Source organism: Macrotis lagotis, chromosome 3 (assembly GCF_037893015.1).
Source record: "Macrotis lagotis isolate mMagLag1 chromosome 3, bilby.v1.9.chrom.fasta, whole genome shotgun sequence".
NCBI classification, from domain to species: Eukaryota; Metazoa; Chordata; class Mammalia; order Peramelemorphia; family Peramelidae; genus Macrotis; species Macrotis lagotis.
Genome location: NC_133660.1, coordinates 28,512,976 through 28,525,024, shown reverse-complemented (window position 1 = coordinate 28,525,024; position 12,049 = coordinate 28,512,976). Strand labels below are relative to the sequence as shown.

The following is a 12,049-nucleotide window of genomic DNA, read 5'->3' as shown; positions in this document are numbered from 1 at the left end:
CAAAGGGAATTATGAAGAGTCAGTCATTACTAGAACAATTCAAAAACACCAACAAAGTTAATCAGTTGAACCTTAGACCCAGAAGGATCTTAGAAGTCATCTAGTTCAACTCCTGTATTTGAGAAATGATGGAACTGAGACTCAGAACCTTTAGTGACTTTTTTTTTATTTTTGCAAGGCAATGGGGTTAAGTGACTTGCCCAAGGCCACACACACAGCTAGGCAATTATTAAGTGTCTGAGACCGGATTTGAACTCAGGTCCTCCTCACTCCAGGGTCAGTGCTCTATCCACTGTGCCAGCTAGCTGTACCTTAAGTGACTTTTAACATAGTGAATGGGCATGAGAGGCACAATATGAACTCAGGATTATAGTAGTCATAGTCTAAAGACTACTTCCCACTGTTTTTCTATCATGACAAAGTTATTTTAAAATATAAATATGCTTAGTGAGCAGATCTAAATGAATAATGAATAAAATCTCAATTTTCAAATATGGCAATGCCATAATTCTCTTTCTTGTAATATCATTGAGCCAGTATTTCTTTGTACACAATACACCTACATACACATGCACATATAGGTGGTATGTTGAATTGGACTTACTGCTGAATTGTCAGTGAGTAAAGTACACTGTGAAACAAACATTTTATTAAGAAAGGTGAGTTGTAGTCATCATCATTATCGGGGCAAATATACTTAAGGCAGCTAATTGATCCAGTGGATTCAATGCTGAACTTGAAATCAGGAAGACTTGAAGCTGAGTCTTACTTCAAACACTAGCTAGCTATGTGACCTGATCAAGTCACATTAACACTCTCACCTTTTCTCATCTGTATTATTGGAGTCATAATTTTACCAAACTTATAGAATTTTTGTGAAGATCAACTAATAATAATACACATAAAGTACTTCTCAAATGTCAAAACACAATAATAATAATATTAAATGTTTTATTTTTATTAAATCTTGCCTTCCACTAATGGTCTTTCTACATTGGCAAGATATTTTTATCATAAGGTCCAGAGAGTTTGATAGCTTCTATATCAACACATAGAAAAGCATTAAAAACCTGCTAGACTCTGTGCATGCAAAGAGAATCTTCTCAGAATGCATTCTCTGTGTTCTCTCCACTGTAGACCTGTACCTGAGGGGGAACATGATGGTCTTTCTAGTAATTCACCCTATAACATTAGTATAAAGATTTCTGAATTCTCAGACCAATTCAGAAAAAGAAAATTTTCCCCTTACCTGTAAATCCAGCTTTGCAGACACAGTTGAAACTCCCAGGGAAATTCTGGCAAATGGCCCCATTCTTGCATGGGTTGGGTAGACATTCATTGATATCTCTCTCACAAGCACGTCCAGTGAATCCTTCTGGGCAACTGCAAGAGAAGCCTCCCACTAGGTTGTGGCAGGTGCCACCATTGTGGCAGGGGGAAGGTAGGCATTCATCAATGTCCGTCTCACACCAACTCCCAGTGTATCCTGGCAGACACTTACAAAAGAAAGGCTGGAGTGGTTCATTGGTCACAATGATGACTGGAAGACTTTCATGACTCTTCATGGTAGGACTGACTGCCAGCCTCCTTAGGCAACTCCCTCCATTCTGACAAGGGCCATGGACACATGGATCATGGTCAACAGATTCTACCCTGACTCCACTTTGCCGGAGAAGAATTTCCTTGATGCTTTCAAAGAAGGTGGCCACACCACTTGGATTCACATACTGGTTGGTATTTCTCTTCACAGCAGCCAATAGGAAGGTCCTATTGTTCTCCTCATAGGCACCATACAGTTGAACAGCAGTCCCAAGACCTGTCAACTGGGAACTAGCAATGCGTAGGAAATGGAGGTAGTGATTGGTCAGAAAATCTCTCACAGTTGGCACACTTAGACGTAGGAGGATGCTGTTATCCACAGTGGCATTGGTAAAACCAGCAAAGAAGACCCGGATATTACTGCTGACTGCACTGTGCAATCCATCATTGCTCAGGACTGTCAGGTCAAAGGTGCCATCTGTGGACCTGGCTTGGGAATTCAGGTCACAAGTACCACTGGGAATACTAAAGAGACTCGTCACTCCAGAAGTAAGGGAACAATGAAAACTATCCAACACATCTGGATCTTGAGGCTTCACACTGCCTAAAATCCCACCTGGAAATAAGTTATTGAAATAATGAACAAAGATCTCAACAGTTCTTGGTTCAGATGGATTGTCATTCTGGTCTATGACTTGGATATGGACAGTCCCCGTGGAAGACATCTGAGGAATGCCAGAGTCTCTGGTGATCACCGATAGATAGAAGTCACCAATTTGTTCTCTGTCAATCTCTCTGGTTGTAGTCAGAACTCCTGCAGTGCTAAGACTAAAATAGCTGGTGGCTGGTCCTGTGCTAAGCAAATAATATGTAAAGGGACCTTGATTTGGAGGGAGATCCGGGTCTGTGGACTGAAGGGTCATCACCAGGGTTCCTGCACGCTTGTTTTCCATAACCTCACCCTCCCTGATGGATAACGTGGGTCCATTGTCATTGATATCTTCTAGTGTTACTAATAAGGAGGCACTCCCTGTAGCTGAGGGTGTCCCTAGATCCACAGCTAAGACAGTCAGATTATAGACAGGAAGGGTTTCTCTATCGAGCTCTGTAGTCACAGTAATCTGACCTGTCTGGGGGTTAATGGAAAAGGCACCATTTTCATTCCCTGATCCAATAAAATAGGAAAATCTGCTCCAACTGGGCACAGAGTCTGAGTCGAAGGCACTTACAAAGGTCACATGTGTTCCTATCGGCACACCTTCACTGATCTGTACATTATAGATCTCCAAGCTAAAAACAGGTGGGTCATTGGCATCAAGGATGGTGATATTCACAGTTACTTCATCTACATCTGCACCACGGATACTCCCAGAATTTTTGGCCAGGACTTTCAAAGAAATTCTCTCTTCTTTTTCTCGATCCAGAATTCCAGAAACATAAATCTGTCCAGTCCTTGAATTAATTTGGAACCCTTTCTTTCTACTAGTACCAAAAATCAGGTAGTGGACTTCCCCATCAGCTCCCATATCACGATCACTAGCAAATACTTCTCCCACAATAGTCCCTTTGGATGCTGCCTCAGAGATTTCAAAATAATAGAGTTTTGAAACAAAGCGTGGCACATACTCATTGGTTCCTTCCAACTGGATGTTCACAGTAGCGAAACTGTATCGCTCTTCATCAGGGACATTGAAAGCCTTAACGGTAAGATGGTAGCTCTGCTTGGTTTCATAATCCAAGAAACCCTGAGTAGTGATGATTCCAGAATTGGGGTCAATGACAAAGAGGTCACTATCTGAAGACTGCAAAGAGTATGCGATCACAGCATTACTGCCAGAATCAGCATCTGTTGCATTGAGGCGAATAACTGTTGTCCCACTGGGGGCATTTTCCAATACGGTGGGAGAATACTCCTCTGGGATGAACACTGGAGAGTTGTCATTCACGTCAAGGACATGAATGATGACACTGCAATAACTGGTCCGTGCCATCCACCCTCCATCTGTGGCACTAACTGTCATTTCATGTTTCTGATGTAGCTCATAATCAAGGGCTTTGGCCAGGATCAATGCACCTGTTGAAGCATTAATTGCAAAAAGACCGTGTTCATTTCCTGAAGAAATATGGTAAGTGATTAGACCATTCATTGCTGCATCTCGATCCCGAGCAGATACAGTTCTGATGACGGAGCCAACACTTTGGCTTTCTGGGACTGTTGCACTCATATGGTTTTGGGAGAATTCTGGGCTGTGATAGTTTTCCTCAGTAACAACAACTTGAACTGTGGCTTGAGATGAAAGTGGAGGGTTTCCTTTGTCCCTGGCAGTGACTGTCATCAAAAAGTTTTGGTTTAAATCAGACATCAGAGAAGAGGCCACAGAAACCCACCCTGTACTACTGTCCAACTTGAATTTTTTCACAGGGCTTTCATTTGAAATGAAATATTCAACTTCAGAATTTACCCCAAAGTCTTTATCATCTACTGCAGTGACTTTGATGAGTTTGGTCCCAACTCTTACATTTTTGGTAACAGGAGTGAAATATTTACTATGAAGAAATCGAGGTGCATTATCATTACTATCCACAATATTGATAGTCACAGTTGTTTCACTTAGCAAAGAAGGACTTCCTCTGTCTGATGAAGTCACAATAAAACTATGTCTATTAATATTTATATTACTGGAACCAGTGACATTTTGATATTTTAAGGACTGCTTATTAAAAATTTCTCCTGTGGTGGCATTAATCCTGAAAAATTCAGATTGAGATTTAATGAAATAGAAAACTTGGCCATTGGACCCTTCGTCAGGGTCTGTTGCAGATACTTGAGCCACCTTGGCACCAATTTCAGTGAGCTCAGGACAATCCAGGTAGTAGGATGGCTTCTTGAAACGTGGGGCATTGTCATTGACATCTGTCACAAAGATAGCAACATCTGTACTGACTGTCCATCCAGAGTCATGTGCAGAAACCCTGATCCTGTAACGATCAGTATCTTCCCGGTTGAGAGGACGACTGATGATGATGTCTCCTGTGCTAGGGTTGATGGTAAAAGGAAGACTTGTATCCATTATAGAGTACCTGCTAACAGCATTCACACCAATGTCTTCATCTGAAGTTGTGACTCGAGTTACTGTATATCCAAGGGGGGCATTTTCAGGCACAGGGGCAGTAAAAATTTGAGAGAATCTTGGGGCATTATCATTTTCATCCAAGATATTAATGAAGACTGTAACAGTGGTGCTTTGAGCTGGAGTCCCTTTGTCTGAACACCTCACTGTGAGTACATACTGGGATACTTTTTCCCTATCTAAAGACCTGATACTTCTAATTTCTCCAGTGCTGTGATGGATACTGAAACTGCTTTCAGTATTACCATTGACTATACTGTACTCTAGCTGCCCATTGGGTCCACTGTCTTTATCTATTGCAGAGACAGTAAGGATTGTGCGAGGGGAAAGATTTTCTAATATTTCTGCCATAAATGGGTCCTTCTTGAACACTGGTGGATTATCATTGACATCTAGCACTGCTATAGCCAGTTTCTCATATGAAGAGAAAGGAGGAAAACCTGCATCCCTGGCTTCTATCCACACCACATATTTCTGCACAGATTCAAAATCCAGCTGTTGACTGATGGAGACTTGTCCAGTCAATTGGTCAATGTGAAATGCACCTCCAAGATTGCCACTCGCAATAAAATAGGACAAAGGTTCCCCTCTGAAGGAAGATCCAGTAATGGTGGTAACAAGAGTGCCAACTGGTTGACTTTCGGGAAACAGAAATGTTTGTTGTTTAGCACGAATTTTGGGGAAATCACCCTTACTCCCAAATCGGACAGTCACTGTTGTTGAATCCATTTTTGGAGATAAGCCACCATCTTTCACATGTACAAAAAATGTCATTTCTGATACTGTATTTAGGAGTTCTGCTGCCATAATTGCACCACGCAAGGGGTCGATGTGAAATTTTTCAGAGTTTCTGCCAGTAAGGGAATAATGGAGTTCAGAATTGGGCCCAGTGTCAGGATCAGTGACAGTGACAGAAAAGACAAATGAACCTACAAAAGAGAGACTAGAGTCATTATTGATGATATACAAATTGAACATTTTTAGGGCTAAATGTTATTGAGAGAGTAAAATATTGTATTGCCTCCTTGAATTTAACCCTGCCCTTTATAATGAGGAAGGGTAACTGATCTTTTCTCTGTCTAGTTATTATCCTGGGCTCCAGCAACTACAATATATCTTAATGTAGAGAAAATATATTAAGTCTGCCCATGTTCTCTCATTAGATGCTTTCAAAGTTATGTCCCTATTTTCTAAAAGGTCACTTTGGCTTTAATATGTATAAAACCTGATCCTATACAGGATGGTAGATGACTCTTTGAAAGATGGGGGGGCAGCAATGGGAGATCCTTGGGAATCAAAGCTTCTAGGTGACTATCTTAGACCACTTAGTAGTCCACAGAATAAGACCCAAATAAAAAAAAAATTGCTCTCTTGCAAAGGGATTTGGGTAATTTTGAAAGTCAATATGTTTTCATATATACAATCTTGCTGAATTAAAATAAACTACAATGTTGATGCAGTATCATCCATTTTCTAATTTGATTGGCCATATCATTGGATTACCTGAAGAAGTAGGTGATGGGATGTGAGTGACATAGGGATGATGTTGGAATCTTGGTGGGTTATCATTGACATCTGTTATAGTGACTGAAACACTGGTGGAACTAGAAAGGGGTTTGGGGAATCCACCATCGCTGGAGACTACTATCAATGTATAGTTTTCTTTTGTCTCTCTGTCCAACAATGCACTGGTGATGATCTGTCCTGTAGATGGATTGATTGTGAATTGGGAATTTCCACCAATGAGTCTATAGCTGAAGAACAAGGGGAGAAAAAAAAGCACATTTGTCTCATAATTTTTCAACAACAAAGACCCTGTGAAGTTCAGAAGATTTGGGTTAAAGTCCTGCCTCCAACAAATAACTGATCTTCAACAAGTCACTTTCCTGTTCAGGAACTTTCAGAGACAACAATTTTCAGCTGAGTTGCTGATCTGATCAATGGAGGGAATTTCTTTAATGAGTCTCCCCACCATCTCAATCCCTGTTGAAGAAATCATAGATAAGGATCAAACACTAATTTTAGCATAGTTCTTAAATGGATATAAGAAATGGAAACTAATAGATGGGTTATAAGTGGTTCAACACATAAGGAATTACATGTAAGTAAAGCAATGATTATTAGAAAAAATTCTAAACAGAGATGATACATTGAAAATCTTTATTCAATGAGAACTCTGATGTCATGAGTCAGGATTTCATCTGAGTCACATAGTGCTCTAAACTGGACAATGTTTCAAAGTGAGTTTATGACATATTTAATAAAATTAGACTAAATGTATATATTCATATATATACCCATATATCCATAAATTAATGATTACCCTAAATATATGATTTGAAATTGATTTCAAGCATATACTTCTTTTCTTTTCTTTTGGTTTTTGCAAGGCAATGGGGTTAAGTGACTTGCCCAAGGTCACACAGCTAGGTAATTATTAAGTGTCTGAGCCTGGACTTGAATTCAGGTACTTTTGACTCCAGCACTGGTACACTAGCTAGCACTAAAACATATTTCTTAAATGAAAATAAAATATTTTGGGGGTAATGAAAAAAAGAGCTGACTTCAAACCAGGAAGATCTGAGTTCTAGTGCCACTTCTGAGATCTTAGTTCACATATACTAACTTTGTAACGCTTCAGCAAAGATTATGATTTATACAAAAGGTGGAAACCTTATTGGTGAAGTGAATTTCTTTATCTATAGAAATCTCCATATCAGTGTAATCAAATGTCAGTTCCTATCTCTAACACCAGGTAGATAATTCTAGAGAAAATGCATTAGAGTCTCAGCTTTTAATGACAAAAAAGTCAGTCCAATATTGACTAACTAGGGAATGTAAGGTTTATACACATACACAGATGCATTACTTATTATTAGTTCAACATTTTTCAGCCTTCTATTGACTTCTTATCTTCATGAAAGCTCAACTATCTTCATAAATATTTTCATATTATGTAGATTACTTAATTAAAATTGTATCTAAAGTGGAAAATTTTCTCTAGAGGGGTGATTCTTCTTGCTCGCCATTTAGGAAAAAAAATCACTATTCTAAACAGACAGGTAAGTTCATAGAGCATAGCAAAAAAACCTTCAGAAAGAATAAAGGGGGGGAGCAGCTAGGTGGCACAATGGATAGAGCACTGGCCCTGGAGTCAGGAGGACCTGAATTCAAATCTGACCTCGGGCACTTAATAATTACCTAGCTGTGTGACCTTGGACAAGTCACTTAACCCCATTGCCTTAAAAAAATGAAATTATAAAAAATGAAAGAATAAAGGTAGAAACCACTGGTCTTTAAGATACAAGAAATAGCTGTAAGGACATCTTAAAATACACAGATGTCCAGGTATCATTCCCCTGAAATATTTTTTGTTTTCTTTCTAGTACATGCTTCATGACTTTTCACAGACTGTAAATTTTCTTGGTTGTTATTCACATATATTTTAGTCTGAATCCAAGAAGAGATGGTAAGACCAATCAATTATCAAGGATTTATAAAACAACTACTATGCATCAAGAATTGTGTTACTTGCTGGTTGCAGAAATGCATTTTCTACTCAAAACTTCAAAGAGGAATGCAAATTCTAGTCCTTCTAACAATTATTTTTGTTAGTGATTTGTCTATAAGATGGGCCATATATTACTTTTACCATAACTCATAAACCAAGAAGACAATAAACCACCCCCTTCACTCTGCACTGAATGTGGGAGTGCCCACACTGATGAGATAACAAATACAGAAGAGAATGAACATTTTGCCAGTGATGTGTTAGTCCCTTGATCCCTCTCCCCTTGTGGTGATCAAGGCTGTAGGAAAGCAGATATGACCCTGATGGGATTTTGACTCTGTGTACACTATCACAATACAGTGTGATATACATTTGAAAACTGTCCAATAACTGTCCAAGGAGAGAGAAAAAATGAAATATTGCAATGTAACTTTCATCACAGCCTCTAATGACAACAAGATCAAGGTCTAATCAGAGCTTATGAGCCATAAATAGCACAGCAGCCTGCTCTGTTTACAAATGAATCTGAGGGAAAGAAGAAATGAAGCCAAGCCAAAGCTAGTCAGGGTCATTTTGAGCTATTTTAAAATTAAAATAGTGATAAGCATGACACAGCCCAGAGCTGGTTTAGAGGTTTAATGACTCACTGGATAAATGAAGATGCACTCTTTCAAGGTCCATTAATCTCCCATAAAAACCCCTATTATCAAAAAAACATTATCAGCTAATTATTTTCAAGAAACCAAATATATTAACCACTCCACACACATTTTTATATGAAACTATTGTGGTAGATTAGAGGGCCCTCCAAAGGAAAGGTCCCAGCCCTCACTAGACCTGTAATAGCTGCATGGGAATGTCACATTCTATCCCCAGAAACCACATGCTGGTACCTGCCCTGCATTGATGGTGTGCCACTGATATTGGAGGAAAAGAAACCAATTAGAGAGCCAAGAGATGCTCGCACCTCCAGACCATCACCAATCATCCTTTTTCCTATTGGATCAGACCATGGGGAGGAATATTTCTGGAAATGGCAAGTGAAAAGGATGCCTTGCACAACCCTCCCCTAACATAATAAACATAATAGTACAAGTCATATCATCATGTTTATGATGATGTGGTCATCTTCAATTATGGTGGACTAAGGAACACGATTGGGAGAGTGTTCCCCGATTTTCCTTCTTTATTAGCTATTAAATTTCTGGAGGGCAAGCATTTCTAATGTCTTCTACATGCTACTAGCCATCTTTTTCCACTATTGCAAAACACTCAATAGTGCTATTTATTTTCAGTATGAGACTTTGAAACTTAAATGAATCTTTCCAAAGGTAGATTCAAGGAGTGAGTTGGTGAGATTTGAGAAACTTTATTATTATCCATTTAAATAAATGTTAAATATGGATGGATTCCAAGGCATTGCAGTTTCCAGAACCCCAGGCAATTTATTTTACCTTTAACATAGTTAGAAATAAGAACTGTAGCATCAGGTGTGGTAGCATATGTCTATAATCCCTGCCACTGGGAAGGTTGAAGCTATAGGATCTCCTGGGGGGGTGGGGGGGTGGAGATCTGAGCTACAGTGGACTAAGCCAATCAGGTGTCCACATTAAATTCTTATATGGTGAGTTCCTGTGAAAAGCAGGGTCAGCAAGTTACCTAAAAAAGAGCCAATTGGCCCAGGTTGGAAACAGAATAAGTCAAACTTTCCATGCCAAAGTGGAACCAGGTGTATGAGTGGCTCCTGGGCTTCCAGCCTGGAGGAAAAAGACCCAGAGAAAAGGAAAAAAAAAGAAGGGAAGAGAAGAGAAGGGAAGGATGAGGGTAGGGAAAGGGAAGGAAAGAAAGAAATAGTGAAGGAAAGGATAGAGAGAAGGGAAGAAAATAGGAAAGAGAAAGGAAATGAAGGGAAGGATTGAGTTATGGTGGATTTAAGAAAACTGTAATGCATTACAAATAAGAATTATGTGGAAGGCACTGAGTAAATTATATCATCAATGAAGCATGTTCAAAAATGATAGACTGGTTGTCACCAAAGGATAACATGATAGATAATATATGGACTACACTAATACACTTTTGATATCAAGAGAGAAAGCCCCCCCTCACCATATTGATTGAATTACCTATGACATAATTCTGGGTGGATATGGACAAGAGTCTCATGGATAGGCACATACAAATGACTGTAAAAATATTTCCATTAATGAGATTTCAGATCCACTGGAGTCTTAAATTGCAATTCTGTCATGCTATTTAGTATTTTCTCCAATACTTGTGAATTCCAAAATTTCATATCCTTTAGAGGACAAAAAAGTGGAAGAACTGAGAAAGACCTTTTGACTACGTCATGCTGGGTTGTTTTCTGTAGAACTGAATTAAGCAACATTAATAACTAATGTAAGGCCATCTTGAATTCCCTGAAGAATTCATCAACCCACAATGGGGTAATGCAGAAGCTGCCACTACCACTTACTGTCTTCATTATGTCTATTTAGGAAAAGGTTTCCTTCAATAATTAGAATTTATTTAATAAAACCAAACAAAGCAAAATACAGAAAGGAATAATATTTTTGGTAAACAAAATCAAGCTGCTATTATTTGATTGGCTTCAGGAGAAAGTCTATCCTTTCATTTTGGCTTTTTCAATTTTGTTGTATAACTCATCTCTGGGATGTTGCCATGGAGACTGGTGGGGTAGGAATGCTACTGGCATTACTCAGTCTTTCAAATTTTCAGGGCTTTTGACCTTGAGGGAATTCCTTTTGTTGAGAAGTTATGTAACTAAGATGGGGGGAAAAAATCAGACTTAGAAGCAGGGCAGAGAAGGAAGACTGTAAGCCCTCTGGTCCCCCCCCAGGATTTTCTTGCTAGCTCAGCAGGAGATGGGAGGGAATAGAAACTGACTTTCCAGCAGAAAAACAGAGAAAACAAATGGAACCAAGAACTCATGACCCGTTGACTCCTGAATGGAGGTAGAGATTGTTGGACCAGCAAGAGTGGGCTAGAGCGATGAGTAGACCATTTGATAGGGAGGGAGGGCTGGTAAGATCATTGGAATCTCCTCTACAGAACCTGTCTTCTTACATTCTTGGATAAAATCTCCACTTTACCTGTCTGCTCACTTTTAGCCCTGCTTCCTCTCTCATAGGTGGAAAGAAAGGGAAAGGAAAGAGATCAAACCCCTCTTGGCTGAATATACCATTTCACCCCATCTTATTTGAAAAGATTATTCATGTATTTAAACTGTTTGAAATTGCTATTTAAGTCCATTAGATATGACCAGTTATAAATATTTTAGTCCCAGTCTAAAACTGTGCAATTTAAAATTGCAAGATGGAAAGCTAATCCAGAAGTGAGAGGAGATTTTCCTCAGCTCACGATGAGGTGGGCATGAAGCTTGAGTAGGTGAATTCCTGCAATTTAATACACTCTAAGTCCATTTATACCCCCAGACAGCTTTATGAACCTGGAGAACTATTTAACAAGTAAAAAAAAGCTAGTAGCAGTAAGAGATGGAGGCTGATGTGTTTATTCAGGTAACTCTCTTGCAGACATCACCCCAGCCAATCTCCTGCCTGGCTTCAGTATGTCTCGATAAATTCAAATGTAAAATTTAAATCTTAAGTAATCCAGGAAGCTGAGAAACCACAAGTCCTGAACCACATCAGACCCTCCAACACAGAAAGGAGTCTGAGCACCCTGTTATAGCCCAGTACCTCCATGCCCAGGGATATTATTTCCATGCTTAACAAACTTGGACTATTCCAGTATAATCGACTCAAATTGCTCATCATCAGTTAATAAGTGAAAACTGATTACTTGCTTATACTATATTGGGGTGGACCATATGTTCTTAAATTATATA

The 12,049-nt window shown here is 39.2% G+C and overlaps 1 protein-coding gene across 1 annotated transcript in view; it reads right to left on the bottom strand.

Moving 5' to 3' along the window:
- FAT4 (FAT atypical cadherin 4) overlaps positions 1 to 12,049 on the bottom strand; it is a 210,511-nt gene that overhangs the window by 56,538 nt on the left and 141,924 nt on the right. The window contains exons 8-9 of the mRNA XM_074231539.1: positions 6,174 to 6,424; positions 1,250 to 5,599 (exon numbers count right to left, since the gene is read on the bottom strand). Coding sequence (XP_074087640.1) covers positions 1,250 to 5,599; positions 6,174 to 6,424 — 4,601 coding nt within the window. The remainder of the gene's footprint in view (positions 1 to 1,249; positions 5,600 to 6,173; positions 6,425 to 12,049) is intronic.